Below are 27,746 nucleotides of genomic sequence, written 5' to 3'. Positions count from 1 at the left end.
ACACACACACTGTCGGCGTGGTGTCCACAGGGCGCTGGCTGACAGTGGCTCTCCTGGATCTCTGCTACGCCCCACTGAGTCTTATCTCTGACAGACAGAACACACTCACACACACACACATTCACCGATGCCCAAATGCCCATGCACAACACAACACAGCAACACAGGCTGCATTCATTCATCCCCGAGACACAGGGATGTCAGCGTGCGCACACATCCGCTAACACGAGCGCAGCCGGGGGTATTGGTTGAGACCTTGTTGCCCTGGGGCTTTGACTGCATCTGTTCTACAAGAGCCATACAAATGAGAAACGCACGGGAGCAGAGAAAAACATCTGTGTGTTTGTGCAAAAGTTCCCGCATCTGTGAGTGAGTGTGTGAGCAGATATCCAGATACTCATTTTCACGTTCGTCAAGGTCAACTTTTTATTCTCACTTTTTGTGTGTGTGTTTGTGTACGAGCGTGTAATTCTCACTTTAAACGCCACCTCCTCCTCCTCCTTTGTGCTTTTATATTCCTTTATACTTGCAGATGATTCTTCGAAATCTCATTTAGCCCCGTAAATAAATGCAGTTTCCGTAGACGTGAGGCCGCGGCGGCGGCGGCGGCGGCGGCGACGAATCGCTGTCGCCGCGTGTTTTCTTTAACGTGTATTAACTTCCAGGGAGGTGTGAAGTAAGGCGGAGGTGCGAACATAAGAGGAGACGCAATAACGTGGACGCCGAGTGATGGAAAGACGAGGTGAGAAGTCACGCATTATACTTAGTGAGCCTTCCTTTCTGCTTTAAAAAAAAATGCTTTATTCGTATATTAAGGTCGGAATCTGAATAAAAAGGTGCACAATTTGGAAATTTCTAACTTCTGCTGCATCATCAATACAACAGTGGACAAAAAAAGGAGAAAGATGCAACATAAGGAGGCTTTTAGTGCAAATTTCCCTCCTTTTGCTTCGGTGTTATTCATCCAACTTTGCTTCCTCATTTAGTCGACACGGGCAGATATCATGCGCTAAGCTGTCCGGCAGCAGCATTGTGTCAGAAGATTAATCCGCATGCATGAGCGCGACATGCAACACGAGGAGGGTCTCTCTCCACATTTCCCCGGTCACACCTGGCTGAGCAACGCGCTAATTAACCCTGATTTCACTTAGTAGCCCGGAGAACGGACGAACTCGTCGCGGTGACACCTCACGCGTGTGGATTAAGCCGCGCAACCGCACACGTCGTGGATAGAAAGCGCGCACTAAAATCAAGGACAACGACGCACAAATTTAGCAGCACAACGCACACGTGGCTTCGGGGAGGTGAGTTCGTGTGTGTTTGGTTTTGATCGCCGCGCTGGCATGAGCTATTCCCCCGGCACGGTGCACGGCTGACAGCACCTGAGCTTCACGCCACGCACACACACACACAAAAATACACATCCGGCAGGGACGAGCGACACACACACACACACACACACACACACACACACACACACACACACACACACACACTGGGTGTTCTCAGGAGTACAGTCTGTGTGTTCTGCTAACAGATGGTAATGACAGTTTCAGTCCCTGGACTATCATCTAATCAAAACAGACACACACAAACACACACCGACAGACACACACTGCAGCCTCCCATCAGATTAAAACATCCTTCACACCAAATAAGGTTAACAGCATAATTCAAACCGAATATGCATCGAGAACATCACTTCAGCCGGCGGGCCTCTGCACCGAGACGTGGCGCGGCGCTAACGCTTTAGCACACGCCATTTTGATCGACAACAGGCTCGGCGTGAACGCAGCGCTAACGTCGTAGCGTTAATATATGTTAAGCGGTAGTGGGTCGGTGCTAACACGATGTTAGACAACAGCAGACCGAGGGCTGGCGCATTAGCGTATCAGTTCTTACCCTTTAGCACACACTGCTTTAAAGGGGCAACGAGCTAAGGGCTAATGCTAGAGTGCAAAACATTAGCATCAATGGTTTTTAACTGATAAAAGTTTTGCAGCACCTATTTTAAGAAAAAGATGGTTCAGTGAAAACACATTAGCACAAATTATGTTGAGTGATGCTAAGCATGGGGGTGGCATTATGCTAGATAGGATAAGGCCAATAAAGCTGTGAAATGCATCCTGATAAACGTTTTTATTCAGTTGATATCAATAATTACTAATTATTTTTTCAAATAAATAAGAAAAAGCTGGGTCAGTGAAAACACATTAGCAAAAAATATGTTGAGTGATGCTAAGCATGGTGGTGGCATTATGATAGCTAGGATAGCACAAAACAAGATCTGGCTGATAAAAGCTGTGAAATGCATCTTGATAAACGTCTTTATTCCAGTTGATATCAATAATTACTGATCATTTTTTAAAAATTAGAAAATAGGAGAAAGCCGGGTCAGTGATGCTAAGCACGGCGGTGGCATTATAGTGGATCAGATTAGTCCTGAAGGAAATTATCGTCTAAATGTGTCACCGGAGAGGAAAGGCTTAATTAGAATTGACTACTTTAGTGTATTTACCAACATAAACAGGTAATTATTATCTAATTGCTATGAGAATAACCTTTTAATTCAGATAAAAGTTAATAAAATAAATGTCGTCATGCACCATGTTGGATGACAATAAAGCATTCGGTTCTGTTCATTCTAATTCCTGGAACAAGTCTTGGGAGATGCTTTGGGTGGACACATGCTGCTCAGCATCTGTATTTTGGCACAATGAAACTCTCACAGGCGTCTCAAATCCAACAAACGCCGTTTTGAAAAACACCGACATGTACAGTTTACGCTTTAAAAGAATGATACAGATGAGATGCAGGAAGCTGTCTCAACACAACGATGTAAAACACACAAATACATGACACAAGAATTAAAATACAGGCTTCTGAAGGCCACCGTTGGGTTCTTAACCCTGTTCTGTAAGGAAGCCATGACGAATGGCTCCATTAGAAGTACAATCGGCTGCTCGTGAGCCAGACGGAGAACATGCTTGGAGTCCGTTAACGCAACCCCGCTTTCAGAGAACCCGCTAAACTTTCTTCTTAACAGTCTTCCTGTTGCTATTGATGAAGTGTCCGTCGGCAAGGCCAAGCGCTGACGCGAGCGCACACACACGAGTATCGACTGGGCTGACCGACAGCCAACCACAGGCACACAAAACTGCATCAGATTGAATCATTTTGTTCGCCGTGTGAGTAATTGAAGGATCGGGCCTTTTAGCAAACGCCATGATGACCAACAGTGGTGCAATCTTGTACTCTCCAGAGAAGTCAATGTTTAGAGCGCTTTTTTTTTTCATATATATTCCTTCTTCAATCTGACCCCGACAGCCCACGAGTCGAAGGTGGAGACGGAGACGATCATAAAGACCGATTTCACAACACGGAGTGCAACAGAAGGAGACTGGCAAAGGTAAAGGAACGTAATTATGTCTGACAACAACAGATCGCTGCTACGCCGTAATTCTATCAAAGGCTTTACAACGATATTACCCAGCCTCCTCAGCACATCAATATCCCTCTCAGCGGGAGAGAACTGTATTTCCTGTAGACCGCATGAACCATGGGACGGAGGAGTGGGAAGCCGGATCGCAGATTCGTAGTTTTTTTTTTTTCCGAAGCGGATAGATCGCATTAGAGGGTTTTGAATGTCGTCATCAAAGGGATTTATCAAGCAGTGCCGATAACTAAGATGAAAAAAACCTGAAAGAAATGAGTGGGAAAGAGAAGAACGGACAGGAAGTGAAGAGACGCGATCAGTTGTTTTGTCGTTAGCAGTCAAATTACTGCACGTTTCAGCCACAAACACTCGTTTTAGCTTAATTAGCTTCTAAGTGAGACAAAACATGTTTCTGACAACATGATGCAGCCTCTGCTCGCTCTTGCATTTCGGTAAAACTGTAGAGAACTTGTGAAATATTCATGCGGTACATTGCATTTTTTATTTTTTTTTAAAGCCGATTCCATCACATGACATCGGAAATCAATTGCTAGTGTACATGCTGCACTTTTCCGTGGGTCGTTGGGATGTGTTTGGTCGTCTCGGAGATTGATACGATAATGGGAACGTCGAAATCGTCCGTCCGCCTTCGAATAACCCAACCATAACGTGCCTTCCTGGTGAACTGCTGCCGCATTCATCCTCATTTAGGAGAAGTGTTTGGACAAAACTTTTACACTCTTTATGCAAACCGAACACCTCGACTCGGGCGACTGCGAGTAATTGGCGCCTCTTAATTATGTTTGCGTTTTGGAAATTAAAAAGGAACTGAGCGCTCAAAGTGTTTGTTTCAAAGCTTGGGAGGAAGACGGAACCTGAATCAAAAACATTAGGAGGAAAAACGAACTCAAAAGGCGGACGGAGATTGGCAGAAATAGAGTGAAAGAGGCCTCATTGTGAGTTCTAGTCACTGTTCTGAAGTCTTCAGTATTCCGTCCTCAGCGTTCTCGCTGCACTAATGAGCAGCAGCCAAACACACACACACACACACACACACACACACACACACACACACACACAGCTACACAACCACAACACGGGCTTGTTTCCCACTTTCTAAAGAAACTGCCCCACTTTGCTGCATCCACACTGATCGGATTTGTCAAGTGCTGCTCTCTTCCTCCGCCCCGTCCCCATTTTGAATTCATCTCTGGTTTTGAAGTTTACCTCCCGCAGTTTGCCTGAAGGTCGCGCCAGGCGACGCGAGCCGAGGCCGGACGTACCTTTGACGATGAGGTCGGCGTAGTTGGACACCCCCGAGCCGCCGTCGGACCGGATGACGCAGCGGTAGCGGCTGGTGCTGCGCTGCGACGTGTCGCCGACGCTGACGGTCGCCGAGAAGCGCCGGTGGTTCACCACCCGGGTCACCATCAGCGCCGTGTCCTTGCCGTTCCACTGCTGCATGGTGGGAAAGGGAAGACCAGTCAGTTATGGGCAGAAGGCTCCCTGACACCAAATGTAATGTAAACTTGGAAAATGAAGGTCTGCAGGTGTTGTTTTGGCAGACGGGTCGAATGAAAGGAAAAATATGAACCCTTGACCCCAACAGTGAGGACGTCTGGTGGTGCAGTTATGCTGGAGGGAGGATTTTGCCGCCGTGATTCGTCCCCTTAGTGGGAAATATGACTGCTAATCAGTATAAAGAGTCTTCTGCTCAATGGGATCTAGTGATCTACCACAGAAAAATCTATAGCACTGGGGGTTTTTTTTTGTATTTTCTTAAAAAACTGTAAAATTGGACGCATCCTTGGAGTCAAAAACGAGAGTCGTCATTAACAGCAGGCTGCTGTAAAAGCTGACGGTTTCAACTTGTAACATGGAATGACACAAATGAGACCAAAAACAACAAAACAGAGACAAAATTTGACACAGAACAAGACACAAAACAATAAAAACGACACATAAAATGACAAAAAAATGGCACAAAATGGCACAAATGGGCCACAAAACGACAGAAAAAACACACAACAACACAAACCAGATGGAAAACAACTAAAGCTAGACACAAACCAACAAAAATGAGACAACAAAGGATGGGTTTGGTCTCCGGTTGGATGACCTTCCCACTAAATGGTTCAATGACGTTAAAATTATGTGAGCCCAATTCAACAGCTGTGGCAGATTTTGGACCGACATGTTAGACGACATTAAAAGACCAAATGAGGAACCTTTTAGAAGAAAAGTGTTCCATCCATCTGAATAGAGTTTAAAAGACTTGGAGTATCAATGCTGGGGTATCTCAAAAACACTTGTTTTTCCCTTTAATTTGTCGCCCGTCTGTCTGTATGTGACTGTAAACTCCATCACATCTGGTTTGTTGCTATGTGGAAAAACACCTGCACTGAAAAATACAGACGTAAAAGTGTAAAAGAGCCTTTTATAGATACGATGCATAGTTTAGATTTACATCTTCATGCAGCTGAGGGACTCACAAGAAGACAAATTAAAGACAACAGTGATCAAACTTGGCCAAGAAATACAGATTTTTTTTTTTATTTACTGAAGTTCTGGTTTATTGGAGGCCCGGGCGGGAACCAGAAGCCATTTAAACAGCACAAGCCAGACATGAAATCTAAAAGGTGTGCCGCTGCCACTTCTGGCTTGACACATGATCCTTACATCCCCGTGTCCAATCTTTTTTAACCGCTGTATTATCGGCCAATTTGGAAAAACACGTTTCCCCCCGGCGGAGCCTGTCAGGAGGGTCACTGCTCTCCATTGCAAATGTCATTACTGAACCCCGCAGCGCGCTCACGTGCACGCGAGAAACACGCGAGCCTGCCGATGCACACGGATGTAAACCAGAATGAGTACATGGGCACGGTTGCACACACACAACACAGACACACACACACACACACACGGACGCACAACACGTCACTCGTGCAGAGATGGAGTCATCGGTGCGAAGCAGAACAAGGACTTTTAATCAATCCTGAAATAGAGCTGGGAGAGCTGCTGGGGATGTTTGCCACAGAGTACTTCTTTTTTTTATTATTATTATTATTTTTGAATAAAGTGGAATAAATGAATCATAACTGCATTTGCTACATCGGCTTTTTATACAATTTAGAGTTTTATTGCTGCATACTAAACGCCTGTTTACCCCCGTGGTCCATTACAATCATCTCAACTCAATTTATAAAGTAAATAAAATACAGAAATTCTAAAAAACTTATTAAATTTACACCTCGAGAAATGGACAACAAACACAGCTTTGATTTTTTTTACCAATAAAAAGCGGCCCAGGGTTACTGACACAGAAAATATTGCACTCAGTGGAGCAAAAATACCGCCTAATTTTCTTTGCAGTAATCTTCTTTAATGAGCCCATCAGATTCCCGTCTCAATTTTACTCCAACATGTACATAAATATAAATACACTGCAGTAAAATGCAAAGCAAATGCAGCCACGTTCTAACGGTGCTGTGCCGTTTGGTCAAAATATGGTTAAAAACTGTTAAACTGGATGCTTTTGTGTCGTCAAAGACAAGAATGAGCATTAACAGCAGGTTGCTGAAAAACTAATGGAGTCAAATGAGCAAAAGATTTGACACAAAATGACACAAACGATACAAAAAACACCACAAACTAAACAGAGAACGACAAAAAACAAACATAACACGATAAAAACGAGACACAAAACTACAGTTAATGTTGATTAGTGGGCATCACGACATAAAAACTGTATATTATTGGAACGTCTAGTTATAGTATTAAACAGTAAACCTCATATTGTTCATGCAAATTACATTAGCAACACTGTAAAAACACAGTATTTTAAAGTAATTTGACATTTTTACTGATTTTTTTTTTCCTTTAAAAGTCGCTAAAAGCCCAGAAGCCCAGCATCACTCATCTATAATGTACCCACACTGGGATATTCTGTGGTTCAGGACTCTATTCAACATATATTTCACCGTTACAAACCAGAGCTCTGCTTATTTATCACAGTTTTGGACACTTCTGAGCTCCCTTACATGCCGACATCACTCAGAACCTCCTGGTACCAACCTGCAGCCAGAGCTTGTCGTGCTGGGACCACTTCCCTCCGGCCGTGCACTGGAACGTGGCGTTCTGACCCACGTTCACCTCCACGTTCTGCAGGCGCAGGAAGTGAGGCGCTTTACCTGCAACGCAAAGCGGGGACAGCGTGTAAACAGGTGGGCGACACAGTCCACAATGTGCACAGTGTTAGTTTGTTAATGAATTTAGCTGAAGACATCAAATGTATGAAGTGTGAAAGGGGAAAAGCACCCGGGTCACGTGGGTTCAAGCTTTTTTTTTAATTAGTCTCTTGAGAAACGTCCCCCTGGATGAATTAATTCTGTCTGAACAGGTCCTCGGGCTCTCTGAACTCAAACAAGTTCGATAATCACGTATCTGAGGCTGCTGAAAGACGCCACGTTGTTGCTGAAGACTTCACGCCGGTGCTGAGAACGAAGGAAAACAGAACTAATCCACTTAAAACAGAACTTAATACGGCTGTCTGGAGGGAGGCGGAGAACGTCCCGGTCCGTCAGGCAGACAGACGTCGGGTGACTTTGGTCTGGCATTGAGACCAGCCCACGAGTGGTTAATTTCATTTGGACCGTCTGCAGACAGAGATCAGCCTAACGGAGTCTGCATCGATCATTTAGCAATGATAATTTGCTCTGACACTAATGGTCAGGTTGTTGCAAATGACAAGGACTTAGATATGAAGCTTGTTTTTTTTTTAATAGCTCTACACAATTTGTGCTCTTCTCCTCCGTCTGCTTGCATTACATCAGAGTTTTCTAGTTGTTGTTGTTTTATTCCATTGTGAGTACGTCTGCTTATTCTCCACCACTGACTCACCCACTCCTGACTAATCGGATCAGTAGCTGGCAAACATGGACTTAGATGCACATCTGAACAAGACAAAAGAGGACCATGTAGGTAGGTATAGAAAAAAAAGACTTTAGGATAAAACATCAAAAAGAACTTCTGGTCTTCTTGTGGAGTCTTAAATTCTGTATAAGTATTTAGGGAATGAAGACGACTGACTCCCTAAAAGTAGGAAGATCTCGTAAAAGCACATCATCAGTTCAGGAACAAGCAAACTTCCAGAAGACAAAAGGGGGGTTGAAGCACATTAAATGGCTTCGCTGTGTCTTACCTACTGAGTCAGAGTGGACAAAGACACGAGACGTCGCCTCAGACTAAAGCCTGGATCTGTCAGAGGTTTGTTGTGTGACTGATGGGTGATGAGATGAAGATGAAAACATCAGCACCAGTACATGATACTGGACCAGCCGGCTGCTCTGCTGGTTCACTGCGTCTCATATGTGCTGCTCTCTGTCGTTTTGTGTTTTGTTTTTGTTGTTTTGTGTCTTGTTTATATCTTTTTGTGTGTTGCATGTGTCGTTTTGACTTGTTTTTGTTGTTTTGTGTGTCCTCTGTGTCGTCTTGTGTCTCGTATTGGTTGTTTGGTCCAATTTTGTGTCTCGTTTGTGTCAGCTTGTGTCTCGTTTTTGGCTTTTGCTTCTTGTTTGTGTCGTTTTGTCTCTTGTTTTTATCTTTTTGTGCGTTGCATGTGTCGTTTCGTGTCACGTATTTGTTGTTTTGTGTCATTTGGTCTCTCTTTTGTGTTGTTTTGTGTTTCATTTGTGTAATTTACTGCTTTGTTTTTGTTGTTTTGTGTGTTCTCTGTGTCATCTTGTGTCTCGTATTGGTTGTTTTGTGTAATTTTGTATCTTGTTTGTGTTGTTTTATGTCTTGGTAATGTCTGTTTGTGTCTCATTTTGTTTCTTGTTTTTGTAGTTTTGTGTCTCATTTGTGCCATTTACTGTCTTGTTTCAGTTGTTTGAGTCTTTGTGTCGTCTTGTGTCTCGTTTGTATTCTTTTATGTCTCGTTTATGTCAGCTTGTGTCTCGTTTTTGCCTTTTGTTTCTTGTTTGTGTCATTTTGTGTCTTCGATTTATTGTTTTGTGTCATTTACTGTCCTGTTTTTGTTGTTTTGTGTCGTCTCTGTGTCCTGTTGTGTTCCGTATTGATTGCTTTGTGTCGTGATAGTGTCGTTTTATGTCAAGTTTTGTGTTCAGTCTGCTACTAACAGCCTTCTTGTTTTTGGCATCAAAAAAAAAATCACATTACAGTTTTTAGAAAACACTACACGACTGTATTTTAACAACAAATATGAATTGATGTCACACGTGATTGACTAATTCATCAGTGTGCTTCGGTGTGAAACAACAAGGATCCCGCTAAAGCTGAACTAATCTGAACCTCCACGCAGCCCAATAAGAAGCGACGGCGAGCTCGTGAGAGAGAAACAGCGAGCAGACAGCGAGCAGGAAGTAGGCCACAGAGTGGTGCAGTAAGCAGTCCACAGATTTTTTGTGAAGCAAAGTGTTTCTGTCAGATTTGAGTGATGAAGACCCTGAGTTTGGACCTTCTTCCTGGCTCTCTGCAATCTGTCTGCAGGCCTCACAATCTGTCCTTTACGCCGTGTGTGTGTGTGTGTGTGTGTGTGTGTGTGTGTGTGTGTGTGTGTGTGTGTGTGCTGGGTAGCTATAAAACAGATGATGCTCAGCGGGGCTACAGTTGTGCAGGGTCAACCGTTGCCGCGACGCCACACATACATACACAACCGCTCTCACTTACGGCACGGGTGGGCCAGGACTCGTATGTCATCGATGCCGATGAAACCCGGGTGGCCTTGGACCGAAACGGCTTCGAATATTACCTGAGAGCAAAAAAAATAAAAAGAAAGGAAACGTGGAGTCACAGTTTTCTGACGTACAGCACAACAGACTGAGAAACTTTCTTTTATCCACAATCTGCAACATCTTGACGTCCCGTGCAGCTCATATGGGAAGCCCAGGGGAATCTTCCACCACAAGTCAGCAACTATTCCTCTTCTCCACTCCGTCCCTTCTGTCTCCATCCTTATGCCGACCACATATGCCGTCCTTCCTCTGTTTAAACCCTTTTTTTTTTCCCTCCTCCTTTCCTGCGTTCCCCTCGTCTTTCCCCCTCGTCTCTACGCATCTCTTTATGAGCCATTGTTCTGCTCTTCTTGTAATTGCTCCTTTCCTCGGCTTGGCTCCCACCAGACCGGTCCTCGGACTTCTTTCCTCAGACTTTGTGCTCACTCTCGGGGTGACAGGCAGTCAGCAGGGCTGTCAAGGGGCCACGCACTCCTGACCCACACATAGACACAGCTCAGCACACACTGCTGCGCACACACACACACACACACACACACACCTCTGTGCTGTACTTGTCAGGATCCTCAACAGTATAAGCTGTGACTCAGTCTGAATACTAAAGACTTCTGGGAAGTCTTCACTCTCTTCTGTTCCTTCAAAATATAAATCCCCTCCTGTCTGGCATGCATGTCAAGTTTCTAGAAGTCAGAGACACCGACTTAGCCTTTTTTATTTTTTTTATTTTTGGTTGCAAAAACAACAAGTCGACGGTGTTGTTTCCTGTGTTAATTTGGAATACGATAGCATTTAGCGCCGTCAATTTATTCTCCATTGTGCGATTCTGATTTTTCACTCCCACATTCTGACTCAATCTGATAGAAACTGACTCCAGTGATTTGGCTTAAAGGTGCATTGTGTAGTTTTTATAGCAGCCTTTAAACTTTCCTGACTTTCTTTAAGCCTTTTTCTTATTGTCACAGTCACTTGTAGCCAAAATCCTGCATTCCTTCACTTAAAACTACTTAATAAAGGCAAAACACAAACACTGAAGATGATCATTTTTGCAGCTTTGCTTGAAGTTCTGATTTTGTTATGATTAATAACAACATTTTGCAGTTTCAGGCTACATTTGCATCAGAATTGTTGTTGCACTGTTGAATAGTATTTGATTAACAGTATTGAGTCCGTTATTTATTTTTCATTCTCGTTGTTTTGTTTCATTTCATACAACCTGCACAGTCAACTCAACTTGCACATTAAGTCGGTCACACTGTGTTCATTGTAGCCCCTTTACTGTTATACATCCATCCATCATCTATACACCGCTTAATCCTCACTAGGGTCATGGGGGGCTGGAGTCTATCCCAGCTGACTCAGGGTGAAGGCAGGTTCACCTGGACAGGTAACCAGTCTATCACAGGGCTACACTTAGAGACAGACAACCAAGCACACTCACATTCACACCTACGGACAATTTACAATCACCAATTAACCTCAACATGTTTCTGGACTGTGGGAGGAAGCTGGAGAACCCGGAGAGAACCCACGCTGCACGGGGAGAACATGGAGACTCCACGCAGAAAGATCCCGGGTATCCTCACCGGGACGCAAACCGGCGACCTTCGAGGCAATGATGCTAACCACTGAGCCACCTTGCAGCCCTCTTTTTCTATTATTCTATTTATATAGACTTAATTTACTATATTTTCTAACTTGCTGTGATTTGGTGTTTTCCTTTTTGCTGCTGTAACTAAATAATTTCCCAGGTCTGGGATCAATCAAGTATTTCTATTCTATTCTATTCTATTCTAAAAAAATCTTTGCTTTCATCTTAGACATCTATATCAACATACTATAACCCATTCTAACACATTATTGGTGCAAAACATTTACACAATTTCCAAAGAGCTGCCCTAAAAGTTTGCTCTTGCCCTCGGTGCCCTGCAGCACTTTGTACTTTAATATGACAATGTTTTGTGTTTTTTTTGTCATTTCAGAAGAAGAAAGTGTTATTTCTCCATGGGAGGCGACTCCTCATTAGAGGGAGAAACACGCACAAAGACACGCAAACATTTAATTCACTGTGGCTAGCAGCGGGCCTTGTATCTGTATGTGCCACACAGGGGTGCCTTCATTTACCGAGCACAGCTCAGTCATTAGGGTAAGACACACTCGCTGTGCTTCCTCAATGAAACGGCACAGCGGGGTTCGTCTCTGCACCTTAAACAGACCGGCACACAATAGACAGACGGACTGAGTCATCTTTAAGCGGCACTGCAACATTTTTCAGTCGCAATATTAAAGAAGCACACCCGAACATTTCCTGGTCGTCGCATTATGTGTGAAGTGATAAAAGTCAATCGACAGTCCCGGCTAATGGCCGCAGTTTACCTTAAGCTGTCCTGAGCTACTAGCGTTAGCTGTTTATTGAGCAATAAAACATCATTTAGACCCACAGCTGCGTGAACTCTGCAGCATTAACATACAAATCTATGTTTTGCAAAGTATTCTTTTAGGTTTTCATGAACGCATTGTGTGTTTTTTAATTAACGCACACAAAAACAACAGACTTACATGCAAATCCTTTGATAAAATTCAATTTATAGATGCTAAAGGGTCTAAATTTCCTCCTTTTTGAGTTGCTGTCAGTCACCTGTAGTTGGGCTTTTTCACTTACGATGTATTGACAGGTCACAGGAGGACAAAAACATCTGTTTTTAATGTTGTCCTGAATACGTTTTTCACTCAAAATGTTTGCTGTGAAGTCGTGTCGCTCAACACGCAGCACAACATCAGCTCGAGACGTAAAGACGAATTTATGTTCTTATTGTTAAAACACACAAACAGCCCTAAACTGACTAAAGACGTGTTTATTAGTAATTATAATGATGATAAAATTGCTTAAAGCTAACTAAGTAGCAAAGTTAACTGAGCTGAAAAAACATTTTAAAGGCTGACAGTCAAAATAAATACATACTTTACAGGGACAATTATATGTTACATATATTTACATGACAAATATTTATAAGGACTAAAACAGAAGTGAACTTATGGCGACATTAGCTAAGAAAATGTGGGATTTTTCAGCTTCCCACAGCAAAGACAGTCACCTTCTTTAGCAGTACACACACATTTATTTAAGGAAATAGTTTAAAAAGTCAGACAGGACAGATAAACTATCACATTTTGATCAAAAACAAAGTTTTACTCGTCATTTCTGTGAATCATTTTAATACATTTTTAGTTCCATCATGCAGTTACTGTATGAGATGTGTTCAGGTACAGTCAGAAACAAGGAGTTTGTGTTGCGTACCTGATAGGAATTGGGCCAGAACGTAGAGATGGCCAGCTCGGCCTTCACCCAGCCTTCAGTCACAGTGTCGGAGGCGTTCCACACCGGGTTTCCCTGAGCGCCTCCATTAACCTGCAACAGACAGCGTTCAGTAGAAATCAGTGAATAAAAGCAACGACAGGTCGTCTGCTGCACCTCGGAAGGAAAAACTGAGAATTTAACACAAACGTAAAGGTGTCGTTTCTCATATTTAGTAACAGTATTGATTGTATTTACTGTTATGAAACCATAAAAAAACATCATTATTCCCAAAAGGTCGTCTTTAAAATATTGAGGTTTTGTGGCATTTTTTCGCCTTAACTGTCGGCAAATTGCTTCGTGAATCTGGTTCTAGTGTCTTCATGTCATGTCCCATCTTTCATCCCTTTCATCCCTCACCAGTCTGTCCCTTCGTCTCTTCATCCGTCATCTGCAGCTTCCTCTTAATTCCAACCAGATGCCCGTCAGATCCATCATACCTCAACGCAAGACATTCGTTGTTGCGGGCCTACTGAGGCTCAAAAACACCCGAGCATCCCTCCAAACACACTTACTGATGGCTTATTCTAACCCATTACATGCTTAAAATCAGCTTTTGTGGACTTAAAACTACAATTCAAGCCTGCTTCTGTACAAGAAATTCTCCAAAAACCACAGAAAGTACCAACCCTGACCATCAAATGCAGTGTACTCGTGCTAAAAGGGACTAGATGATGCATTTCACCTGCCCATCAGTCATCCTCCCTCTCTCTCCAGAGCACACACACACACCGCCGTAAATACTCAAAGCCTCTGAGCGAACTTCATCCCTCGCTGACAGAGTACAGAGGTCTGTTTGTTTGTTTACCCGTTAAGTCTATCGGCCCCATCATCTGTCAATCCGTCGCTCCCCTGTCATGCGCTGTGGACACTCACCTTGATGTAGACGTTCAGAGTGCCCGGGCTCGCTCCGTCCCGGCTCGACAGGGAGTACAGGAAGTCGATGCAGTGGGTGTCGTTCTCCTTCAGGGTGGGCATGTACAGGTGGGCCTTCTGGCCCGAGGCCCGGCCGGACGCGTTCACCACCATGAACGAACCTGCAGACGAACAGGAAGAAGAAGGTCAGTCAGTGATTATTAACGGGGTTGTTCCACTCAATACGACAACAGACACTGTTCTGAAAAACACTTTTTAACTGGTCTTCATTTTGCTAAAGTCTCAGAAGGCATTAGAGGTCCCACACGGAGAAAATCCATTTTTATTGTGTTTTGTTTGTCTTAAAAACTTGGGAGGTGAAAAATAAAAGCCGTCCGTCAGAATTTCATTTATTTTCCGAGTAGGAATTTGAGGAACAAACACTAAAAATTTGCCTAATCGTGCCGCCTCACTGCTTCCAGCTAAACCGTTCAGAACCAGCAGCTTCCTCACAGTCCAACAGCTTGATTTACTTTCCAGCTTCTGCTAAACTCTAAAATGTCTCAGCCATGGAGCAAACCTGACCGATTGGTCTGCTGTTGGCTGCAAGAGTGAACACAAGCGTCTTCATGCACTCCCAGCACCTGATTATTGTTATTAATGATTATGGCGGCATCACAAAAACAGGTAAACCCTCAGTGTTAGCACGTTAAGGAGCTGATGTGGCTAATGTTGGTATTAGGTCAGAGCTAAGGCAGAGATTCAGAGATTGTAGAAACTGATTTTAAAACAGTAAACGAGGACGGGGTTGGTCACCTATTCTGCTTTTGTTTGTTGCTTTCCTGCTCTCTCCCGTTTGCTCAGAGGAAGTCCAAAGGCAACTTTGGATTGTTGGGTTCTAAATTTGTAAGCTCTACACCTTCCTGCGTTAAGCGCTGTGAGATGGCATATGATGTAACAAACAAATAAAACTGACTTGACTCTCTGTGCTCACATATACTGTATTTTAATTTACCGACAAAATTTATGAATATTCAGATCACAAAACTGATATCCGGATACCGCCACACTGACCGAATATTTGGGTATTCGGGTGTTGGGGTCCAGCCCCAGTCGTCAGACAACAGAACGAAACACATTCAGGGTACAAGTCAGACTTTTATTAACTTGCTGAAAAGGGGGCACCATATGGGTACTTTAAGTCGTACTACTCCTGCTGAAATGGAAATCACTTTTGGATGTTAAGATCCTGATACACTCCAAAATGGACTCCAAAAAAAGTTATCTTATATTTAGGTAAATCAATTTTAAAGTAGCTTCATTCCAGTCAAACTGACAATGAGAACAGGGACAATGCTAACTACATAGCTAACAATGCTAGTTTACCGGTTTTGCTCCACGGCTCAACAACCTGCTGCCTCTGTTGTCTCATGAACATCTTGTGAGACTCTTTCCCATTGTAATATTTACTCAGAGTATTTTCTTTTGTTGGATTGTTAGATGAATGGTCAATGATTTCCACAGCAGGGCGGGTGACAATACTGGCAAAGAAAGTTGTTAATTCGTTGTTGCTGTGCATCAAAAAAATCTTCTGCTTCACTTGTTTTTTTCTTTCCACTTGTTCCTACAGTTCTCTTTATATAGCTGCATTAATGAGCAGGTTGCAAAACTCTACGGACTTGTTTCCTTTTCGGGTTCTGCTTTGAAGCGCATAGAAAAGGGCAACCCAGTTTCCATGCCACCATTTCTCTTGCAGTATGGCTGCACGCCTTCCTGACTGATGTGACAGAGACGTGCCGCAGTTTGTTAAACTAATTACCGCTAACCAAAACTATTAATTACCAAGTAGTGGTGTGTGTGTGCTGCGAAGGAGTTTTGTGCAGCATTCGCTCGATGCAGCAAAAACACTAAAAAAAAATAAAAACACCTCGAGCTCTTTAATTTACCTCAACTGTATTTCAATGCCTTAATGTATCCACACCCCGGGGGTTCTGAACCGAGACGTAAAACACATTTTCTCTGTCAACTCGTGGTTTAAGTGTGTTTTAGTCTCTGCTTTATGACACGGGATGGAGCTTTTATGGGTCGGCCGGCTCCATTTGGCCGACTGCCATCAGCCGGACCGAGAGTTAGAAGTGACTGAGAGACTATTTGGCAAGAGAACCGATAAGGGGAGATAGTGAATCAGGCAGGTGCGGCTCTGAGGTTCTACCGGTGTCCGTGTGCTCGTGTTCGCTCGGCTGCATGCGTGAGGAATCGTTCTGAGTTAATGTGGAGTTTAAAAAAAATAAAGTGTGGCGGCTTAAGAAAACATCAGGACTCACTAACTTCTTTCTGTTTTCACCTGTTTCGTCTGATTTTAATTGTGTTGAGACCGTCGATGCATCCATACCGTATCATTCTCCCTTCGCTATTAATAATTTCCTGCAGTGTTATTTCCCAAAATGCCTGTTTGGAAGATTTAGAATTTACAAATGAACCCTGTTTGCTGCAGCGACTGTACAGAGGGGAGACGTGTGGATTCTAATGTAAATGCAACAACAAAAGAAGTTGAATAAAATAAGAAAATAAGACGGGATATAAACAATTTCTTATGTTGCAGATGTGAATTTCTTGAAACCGTGCATTTTGATTTTAAAGGGCAAAGCGGGACCATTGCATTTATGAGGACATGGAGTGACTTAGACTTAACTCCTACATGATTAGCATAACTTTAAACTAACCTGCTAATTCTAAACTTGATCAAAAATACAAGTTTGAACCCCTAAATAACTCATTTAGCTTGTGCCAATAAAATAACACACCAAGACGTCTCCATCAGTGAATGTTTTGCACCCGAGTGTGTCGATGTGGGCGATTATTATGGGATGCAATAAGAAACGAGGACAATCAAAGGGCATCATCCATGACCCTGAATCACTATTTTGCATTCACACACGTGCAGACAACAATACAGGTGGCTAAAAGAGATTTTATTCATCGCTCTTGCCTCGGCTGAATGGAATTAATCCACACCAGCAGCACGGTGGGAGTGTGATTGTATGCATACAGCGCACATGTGTGTGTGTGTGTGTGTGTGTTAATACTGTCACTGTGCGGTCGCCTGCCAGACGTCTTATTACCGAAGTAAAATGCCGGTTTATGTGCTGGCTCGTGAGTGTTTGTATGTTAAAGTAATCTTCTAACCCGACTCTTTCTACAGCGAACCGGGGCTTGATTACATTTCTTATTCACACACACACACACAGAGACACACACATGCACAACACTCTATTTTTACGTCCTTTGATGCTCTGTAAAGCTCTTTCTAAAGGGACTTCTTTTTTTTTAAAGTTGACTTGAGTCTATCCGACACTCAGACGATACGTGTGATGCTCGTTACCCAGAGACGTCTCTCACTATGACAACTGTCTCTGTGGAGGAAGCAGAGGTGTTACAATGCGCGCACACATGCAGTCACACATATGGAACGATGTCACGGTAACTGTAACGCATCCTCGGTGCGCACGGCGTGGACGTCCCGGGCTTATATAGTATCACAAAACCCTATTTTCATACAAAGAAACATCACAAACAAAATCATTCAGTCACACACGACAACAAACATCCACACGATGCCACACGGCGACGAACACATCACTTCACACGTTGTTCGCCAGCTGTGAGGTCAGAGAGGAGCAATCTGTTAACGTGAGAAAAACTGATGAATCTGTCTGCCGCGTCGACGCACACACACACAAACAGACACACACTCGCACGTAACATCAGAATAAGTGGGTCAGCTCGGTGCAACAAACGTTCCTGCACACGGCGCCACGCGAGACCAGCTGTTTTTTTTTATTTTTTGTTTTTGTCGAGAGTTTTCAGATTTTATTTCTGCAGAGCTGTCGACATCAAAGAGCAGCGGAAGCCGTCTCTCGGCTGCCGCGGTGCCTTTGAGCAAGGCGTTTGACTCCCCCCTCGCCGCCGCCGTGGCGTTCAGTGTGTCGACGGGGTTTCAAAACACAGCACACGCTTTCTCTCTCTCACAGCGACAACAGTTGGGTTTCACGCCGACACGCTCGCCACGAGTCAAGCGAGGCGTTGGAGTCGTATTTTTATACACAGTGTTACATCTGCTTTGGTGTCGTTTACTACGTGAGGCTGTTGCATGCACTCGTCTGGCCAAACAAATATTTAAAAAAGAAATTCAAAATGTCGTTTAACATGAATGAACTTTCAGTGCGAGAGCTAAAGTCTGGATATTTGATGAATGTGTTTCTGTGACAATAATGACAGCATGACTTAGACAGAAAATCAGATGTGAATGAATGATTATTATATTGTCAAACCGTTATTATTATATTGTATTTTATACGATATATTATTACTATATTATATTACATAATAATAACAATACTTGTCATCACATATGCTTTGATTGCTTTGCTACTAATCAAGGGCCCACAAAGGATAGAATTTAGTGACAGTGACACAAATCAATACAAAGAAAAAACTATTCAGCACAAGGATGCCATGTGTAGTTACTTGGCAGCGATGACAATTTGATCAGTTGGTTATTTTTAAGGATCCATAACACATTACGTTCATCTGAATACGTTATATGTCACCATCTCAGCCGTGATCGAGAAATTCCAAGACTGCACTGAGACACGCCTTCGTGTGCAGCGATACACGGCTCCCATTGCTCCTGCCACATTTATAAAACTCTCTAGAAGATCAGTTCCGACCACCTGCAGGCGCCCACTTGCGATCAAACTTGTACACATAGCGAACATCAAATTCTGTGTCAAGCTAACCCAACCTTCACGATCATCACTGGTAGTAAGAGTTGGATCTGCAACCCAGAGATCAAGCTTCAATGGGAGAACCTGCGACCTCGAAAACTGAAGGCAGGTGGTTGATCGGATGCATACTCACCACCATTTTGCTTGACATTCTCAGGGTTTTGGTGAGACTCTTTACACTGAGTTCTACTGTGATGTTCTGAGGCGTCTGACAGAAAACATTCAGTGCAAATGACCTCAACTGTGGCACGTATTACTGAGTCTGTGCATGCCTGCTCAAAATGCAATGGAAATAAGGGTTTGGCCACACTAAGCTCGCCCCGTTTGCTAGATTTGACTTCCTGTGACTTCTTCCTCTTGCTCAAAATTACATTTAAAATGAAGGTGCACCATTTGATACATGAAAGAAGATCCAGGGGGTGTTCTGGATGTTGCAGGAGCACTTGAAGCGGTGCAACACTGCACAAGAATACTATGAAGGGGATAGTAGACTAATAGAAGTTAGTTTTTTATAGGCAGAGTTCTGGAACTTCTTATTCACATTTAAGGTTTTTGAAAAAAAAAAAAAAAGTGAGCGCTTTAAAAGTACAGAAGAGCTTAAAAGTTTTTGTCAAATATTGAATTTTTCAGCGTCAAACATACCAAAAGAAACTAACAACAAAATAAAAGCCGTTTCAGCTCCCGAGGTCTTCAGGATGTTCTCTAAATGTTCAGCAACACTTATAGCATGTGGTCAGCCACGGCGCTGCCACCATGACGGTGCTATTCGTTTCAGTGGGTGAGTGTGTGTTGAGGGAAAACCTGATTAACACCGTGGGTTCCTCAGATCAATACCAAAGGTGGGTCGTACAGCTCAGCAGCAATACAGACCGGTCAGTGAGCATGAACAGATGCACACATCTGCACTCGAATGCCACGTTAATCAGATAGCGTCATTTAGATGTTTTACCTGTTTGTTCATCTATTAGAGGTATTATCTTTAAGAACTTTTGTGTTTTTAGTATTAAAACTCTATCTGGCAAAAATGATGTCCCTATACGACGAAGCATTGAGGTTTCTTTGAATGAGAAAGCAGTTTAGATGTATAAAAAAAGTCATTTTTAGGGGAGACAGGTTTGGCCGACAATAGCTGCCTGAATGACAATAGCTCCCGTCGCTCAGAAGTAGAACTACAGTTCCCAAAAGCCCTTGAAAACGCTGATGTAAAAAAAAGAAATACTGCCTCCAAATGAAGGAGCCATACAGCACATTGTACACTGGAAGTCATTCTCAATCGGCCTTTCAGCTTCTTCTTTCAGCAGTAAACCTGAAGCCTCTTCTTTTTCCAACAATGTCCTCTTTTCTGGTCTGTGTTGTGAAGTAATTCAGCAGATTTAGCGCAAGGCTGAACTAATGTCCACAATGTAAGCCGGAGAAAGAAACGGCCGAAGGTCTTCTCATGGTCTCATCTGATTATAAATATATGAATATGTGAACCCTGTGAAACCCGAGCGGCTCCGAGGCATATTTTTGCTCCTGTAACGTTTTTAACAGCTGCTTTTAAATTGTATGGGAACAGCACGACAATAGCATGAAGTACAGAGAACTTCAAAACGTCTTTTGTGCAGCAGGAGGCAATTATAACGCCATAAATTATATACAGGTAGACAAAAGAGGAAGTTGAGTGTCTTTGATTATTTATTAAGTTTTTTAAAAATGACTAGAATCAATTTTTAATACTAGAGGGGAAAAAAACGTCCATATAAAGACTCTCAGATTGTCTAATTTTTCCCACTTTCCTATGTTTCACAAGGCAGAATGTATCGTCCAACCACTGCTGCCTCTCTGTTCACCATTTTTAAGCCAAGCTGCATTTTAAAAATGTTTTATCCCGTAGTAGTCTTGCTGGTTGTGTCCTATTGCCCGCGTTTCAAACAAAAAAAATCAACACATTTTTGCTATCAGGTGTGTTGGGAAGCATTTTTTGTTTTTAGTTTTTTATAATATCGAGTGCAAACACTTAATTTTTTTGCAAAAAGGTGCAAAAGGTGTACAAGAAAGTCATAGCACCGAGCTTGTTTTGGATTATTTCATCTGATAGAGCTGTGCACCACAGACGATGCGTTTAAGGGCTGTCGGACAGGTGAAAATCTAATAATTGAGTCTTTTTTTTTTTTTCTTGCCATGACAAATGTACTAATTTAGTGCAATTTTGTTGGGTTTTGTAGTTCAGTGGATTAAACCAAGCATGTAATCATTGAAACTCACATCAACTCTCTGCTCACTACAGTCAAAAATAGAATTGGTTTTCTGTATCGTAATAAATCCTCCTTTACACGATCCGCTAAACACCTCCTGGTCAAAATGATCCGATTTCTGACTACGGTGACATACTTCATAGATCCACATCCAAATCCTTCCTCCATAAACTGGACACCGTCTACCACACGGCCATCCGTTCTGTCACTGGTGCCCCCTTCACCACTCACCACTGCACCCTGTCCAGCCTGGTTAACCGGCCCTCTCTTCACTCCCACATTGGTATTTGTTCATTTATAAAACTATCATAGGTCAAACTACCTACGTTCACTACTCATCACCCGTCACATCAGCCGCTCACTTCGCAACCTCGTCCACCTCCTCCTCCCCAAAGCCCGCACTGTCTCTGGCCGCCATTCATTTCAGTTTTCTGCAGCTTTCGACTGGAACCAGTTACAAAAAACAATCAAACTCAGTGTATTTATGTCTGTATCTTCTTTTAAAAATATGGTGAAGCAACTTTTTACTGAGTCCTGTACCTGCTTTTAGTGTATTTTATCTTCAAAGACTTTTATTGTCACGTTTTGTTTGTTTTCTTATGGATGTGTTTTTTCTGCTCTGTGCTGCCTCTTGGCCAGGTCGTTATTGTAAATGAGAACCTGTTCTCAATTAGCCTACCTGGTTAAATAAAGGAAAAATAAAATAATAATAAAATAATCATTTGCTTGAACTTGAACACAAAAAAGTGAACAAAACACACTCAAAGGTACAGTTAGCTTGATGGTAAAACATCCATCCATCCATCATCTATACACTGCTTAATCCTCACCAGGGTCATGGGGGGCTGGAGTCTATCCCAGCTGACTCAGGGTGAAGGCAGGTTCACCTGGACAGGTAACCAGTCTATCACAGGGCTACACTTAGTGACAGACAACCAAGCACACTCACATTCACACCTATGGACAATTTAGAATAACCAATTAACCTCAACATGTTTTTGGACTGTGTGGGAGGAAGCCGGAGAACCCGGAGAGAACCCACGCTGCACCGGGAGAACATGGAGACTCCACACAGAACAATCCCGGTGCCCCCACCAGGACACGAACCGGCGACCTTCTTGCTGCGAGGCAACAGTGCTACCAACTGCGCCACCTTGCAGCCCGATGGAAAAACATTAATCTAAAAATAGAAGAAACATTGCTTTATAGCGTCCTTGTGCAGCACATATACCGAGCCGATCGCCGCATGTGCGAGACTGTGTGTGCGAATCCATTTTTGTGCGAGTGGAGGAGGACAGAGGAGTTACTGTGTCCCTTTACAAGAGCACAAAATTGGTTATGAAGAGCGTGGGCTGCCGGTTAAAAAGCGGGAAGGTAGCTGGCGCTCGCGCAGACACGCAAACCCGTCACCTCCGTCGTCTGAGGGGCTCTTAGGAAAACACACACAACCGTCGTCCCACCGTCCTACTTGAGATCAGTGGAGTACATGATAGCTGTCATTTCAACTCCATGAACGGCAGCATATGAGGGAAAAACTGTCCCTCTTTCCTTCTCCCACATCAGACGTAAGTTATTAACGCACGTCCATCGGTTTGAATAGCAAAAGCAAAAGAAGGGAAGGAAGAAGAGAAAACTGATTCGTGGTGGACGATAAAACGTGTTGTTGTCGGGTGAAATGGCTCATCATCGCTCACCGGACACAAATATCACATCAGTCCTCGGCCCATTTAGTTCACCCGATTCCCCCCCGAGGCCTCGCACACAAACACGCGGCGCTGGAACCCATATGTTCCGCGTCCTGAATGCGTAATGGCCCTTCATCATCATCATCATCATCATCATCACACGCAAACATGTATGTAAATCCCACAGGAGCCGCCGCATACAGGTGTGTGAGCATGTACGCACATCTGCTGGGTTAATCTGCTCTGATTCACCCGGATCGGTTGTGTGAAAGATGTGTTTGGGTTTTGTGTTTGTGCAGGTCAGCACGTCAGGTGGTGAAGACGTCGTGCAGCACAGGTTCTGGTGACACCTGCTTGGAATCTTCCTGGATCGTGATGGGATGAGTCAAATGTTGTCATCTCAGTTGTTTAATTGTCAAATACACTGTGGGCCAAAATTTAAAAAACTGAGTCGAGAGCCAGACTCGATATTTATTGAAAAATTGATTACACTTGTGCCTTTCTTCCTTCCTCTCCAGATGTATAATGATAAACTTCTTCATATGGTACAAACTAAATCTGGACCAAGCTTAACTAAGGTCTGTCCTTTACATTCGTGAACAGACAATCTGCCTCCCGCCTGTCTTGAACGCTCCCTTTGTGAGGGGTGGCTTCAGTTTTCGGCTGCGGTTAGCATCTTTGCTAATGCTATGGATGCTAATGAACGCCAACAGAAGGGGGGAGGGGACGCTTGCGGGTCTTCATTGACGCGCCAACACACGAGCAGAGCATTCTGGGATGTGTAGTATTAACGATGTATGCACTATATATCGGCGGGCCGGCTCCAATAGACATTTGATGTTATAACACCGCGGACCTGACTTGGACACCTGTGGTCTACACTGTAAATCCAATGCTGCACCTACATCTGCATCCCTTTAAAGTTAATTTCTTGTTGCCCTCGCTCAGCGCTGCATTCTTTACCAAATCTGTGTTTCCAGATATGATGAAAGTTGATTAACATTTGGTTAATTTAGTGCTATTTAACGCTCCATGTCAAATAATGAACCCATTCATCGGAGCCACGAACTGAAAAAGCAGAAAGAATCGTGCCGTTTTCAACTTTCTGACAATCTTTCAACTCATCTGCGAGAAAGCTTAACCAAACCTGAGCTTGATGTTTAATCAAATTCCCTTTATTTTTACGTGTCTCATTAAAAAAATTGGCCATTTATAGAATGTTTCACCACCTTCTGTAAAAAACTAAAAAAACTTCTGCACTCTTCAGCACAATTGTGAAGCCAATAGTGAGTCAGACGCAACCAACAGACATTACAGGAATATTCCAGGAGTTTTTGGGCTAAACTAATCAGAACCATACTCCGTTTTTATATGTATAACATATAGGAAACAAATTAAAAACACCCGTGAGCCCTTGGAAAAGTACTGTTGATTCCAGATTTTTTTTCCATTTTCATAGAAATTCCCTTTTCACTTTTCTTTCTTTGTCGGTGATTCATGGCATTGTAACTTCGTTGTACTGCACAGAAGACGTGTCTGAGTTCTCTTTACTTCTAGTCAAGGTTGTTTCCGTCCATGTGCCGGAGTTTATTGTAAAGTACAAAGTCAGTCCGCGCTGAGTAAGAATACCAAGAGAGGGAACGGGCTCGGGGTTCGGAGGGTTCAGCGAAAGATTGCAAATGAGATGTCAGAATGATGAGAATGCAAATGTTGTAATTTCTTCCTTGTTGTGTTTGTGTAAATATCATTATATTAAGTACTAGTACATGCACTGAGGGTTTGTGTTATAAAGCATGGAGCAGGGGTTCTCAACTGGTGGGTCGCCACCCAAAAGTGGACCTGTTCTGGGTGGGTCGCGGACAGCTGGTCAAAATTAAATAATATATAATGTGCGTCTCAGGTATTTTTTATTTTGAAAAAACTTTTATTTTGACAGGCACGGTAACCATATAGTTTGTTTGACGTTCATTTTAAGTTTGTGTTGATGTCGGGACGCAAGACGGCAAATATGACCCGGAGTATTTAAAATGTGGATTTTCATACTAGGGCTGGACCCGAATAGCTGAATAGCCAACTATTCATTCACTGTGCTGGAGTCAGGATACGAGTTTTGATCTCCGAATATTCCTCCCACCTGACAGAAAGCTCAGCACCCGCACCCACCGTCTGAGTAAGAAGTAGCTTTGATACTTATTTTATACACTTTTGTACATGCAGTTGTCACGGTTCTCTTTGGTTTCTTATTAATTTGCTCAAAATGGAGTGAAAACATGTTGTTTTGTGGCCTTATTGATTTTGTGCAGTTTTGTACATGCAGTTATATGCTCTGAAATGCATGTTGCACAGGAAAATATATTGAATATTAAATTCTAAAAACAATTGGGTCACGACTTAATGACCACGGGAACATGTGGGTCCCAGAGTGAGACCAGTTGGGAACCTCTGGCATAGAGCGTTACCTCTATCTTACTTTTCTAAACACCTTTCCTTTTCATTTTATCTCGTCTCTTCTCGTGCCCTGTCCCCGTTCCTCTCCCCTCCCCTCTGTCTCTTCACCTTGCTGTAATCTGATAAGTGGCAAATCAATAATTGAAGTGCCATTATTGGGGCAACGGGGCTAAACCATAAATGCAAACAACCCATTCATCTGTCTGAGTGCGAGTACGTGCTGCCGCCGTCCCTCCCTCTGATTTCATCCTCCACACCTCCTCTCCTGCTTTCCCCTCGTCATTCCCCTCTCTCTCTTTTTTTTTTTTTTTTTCAAATCCATTTATAGTCCATCCGTCTTCCTCCCCGCTGTCCTCTCTCTCCTTCCCTTTTTAACTTTCTCCTCCTCTTCAGTCACTCCGTCTCTCTCTATCATCAGGGGCTTGTAAACACAGACACCTCGCCATTAGAGTGGAGTTTACTCTCGATATGAGCCAAAAGAAAAAAGCTTTTAAAGCATCAAAATCTAATTCATTTACTCCTATTACGGCAAAATGGAGCAGGTGGTGTGTCTAAATAAGTGTGTATTTGCGCATTTTGTTTGTGCGCGCCCGGGGAATTTTTTTTTTTTGTCACTCGTCGCAAAAAAAACCCGGCAAATAGCTTCCATAATGCTTCTACATTGGTTTGCATCGCGGGCGGCTGGCTCGCAAATGGTGACACGTCGATAGCTGGTGGCGGAGCAGAATTCAGGAGGCAAATTAAAGATGGAAAAAAACAAAGTAAATGATGACAACTTTGTCTAGAAAAGAAGAACCTGATCAAAGCACAAACAGTCGGCTTAATTACCGCTCTGCAAAACAACACAGGTGGGATTATTCCTGCCTAAAAATGGCATATAATAATGTAATAATTAGAATTTCCATGTTATCTACATCTCAAACAAAAGGAGGAAATAAAATAATATTCTGAGCACCGTGAAGGAAAAAAAAAACTTTCCATCTACATAAACTTTTTGACAAAACAATGGCGTTTTGAGGTTGAGACATGAAAGTAGCAACAAAGCGGCACGAAGCGCCGACTAAATCGCTCTTTAATAGATCAATTACATCCCCAGATTTTCTGTTGAAACACGACGTCGATGCAAGATGTTCACAGAGTACGATGTGCTCTCAAACGGCTCCCTGGGGTCTCTGCTCAAAGCATGCTGGCTGTTTTTTTCTTTTTTTCTCCCTGTGTAGCTCTTAAATCTCTCTTTCATTCTCCTTATCGGGTGTTTTGTGTCTGTCGTCTTTTGGATTAAGACGTGCTCGGAGCTCTGAGCGAGAGATCTCTTGCTGTTCTTTCAGCATCTGAGAGCTCGGTATACATTTGTAATTTGGACTGGGGTTTTTTTTTTTTTGAAATCCAGCGACAGAGATGCGATTTGATGGCGTCGCGAGACAGCGTTTGTCCACATGTGGCCTGGAAACGTCTATCAGGCGGCTCCGGTGGCTGTTTTTCTACTTTAACTTTTCTCATACCGTGCTTCTCCTTTGTCTCTAAAACGCTTGTTACTACGGTGTCACTGCAGAGCCGTCACAACTTAAACAACAGAGGGACATTTTCAGGAGGTGTAAAGCGGCCATTTCTTTAATAAAGTGTTTTGAAACTGCAAATTCACGGATTGCTGCAGGCCAGTGTGCACCGTGATGCTGCAATCACAGGACAACAAGATTACATGCAGGAAAATGTGTAAAGGTTTTTTTTCTTTATTGTGGCTTGTATGGGAGCAACACTGCGGATATGTTCAAACAGAAGTAAAACGCATCTTCATGAAACTCTTTGTATGTTTACAACGTCTGTGAATAGCCTCGAGCAACAGCATGTAATGTGGCACGAGTTTTGTTGTATCAGATGAAACCAGGTTTATTTGTGCAGCAGAGGCTTTGCAGGCTTTTTCAATGCATACGCTTTTCTGCTACGACGAGTTTCTCCATGAAAACAATAATAAAACGTATAATTTCAAAAGAAGCATCGTGGGATCTATGTGCTGCGACAGATGATAAAGTTAAATTATTTCTAGGCATGTATTTTAGCACTATGTCAGCACGTTCTACCAAAATGGCTGCAAGTAATGCTAGCTAGTGCTAAGTGCTAACTCAGCCATTCATCCGGCTACAGCAGATAGCATTATGCAGTGAATTAGCTCATTTATTTGTGGTCAAACAATCAG

At 43.1% G+C, this 27,746-nt stretch overlaps 1 protein-coding gene across 1 annotated transcript in view; it reads right to left on the bottom strand.

The window, feature by feature from the left end:
• The window catches only part of ptprt (protein tyrosine phosphatase receptor type T), a gene marked incomplete at its 5' end in the record, with an annotated part of 345,648 nt that overhangs the window by 287,569 nt on the left and 30,333 nt on the right, over positions 1–27,746 (bottom strand). Inside the window, 5 exons of the mRNA XM_008289688.1 lie at positions 4,720–4,894; positions 7,511–7,626; positions 10,124–10,205; positions 13,484–13,594; positions 14,417–14,577. Coding sequence (XP_008287910.1) covers positions 4,720–4,894; positions 7,511–7,626; positions 10,124–10,205; positions 13,484–13,594; positions 14,417–14,577 — 645 coding nt within the window. The remainder of the gene's footprint in view (positions 1–4,719; positions 4,895–7,510; positions 7,627–10,123; positions 10,206–13,483; positions 13,595–14,416; positions 14,578–27,746) is intronic.

The sequence above is a fragment of the Stegastes partitus genome, unplaced genomic scaffold, assembly GCF_000690725.1.
Source record: "Stegastes partitus isolate 25-593 unplaced genomic scaffold, Stegastes_partitus-1.0.2 Scaffold632, whole genome shotgun sequence".
Classification (NCBI taxonomy): domain Eukaryota; kingdom Metazoa; phylum Chordata; class Actinopteri; family Pomacentridae; genus Stegastes; species Stegastes partitus.
The sequence above is the reverse complement of the archived record's forward strand: the minus strand, read 5'-3'. Positions and strand labels throughout refer to the sequence as shown.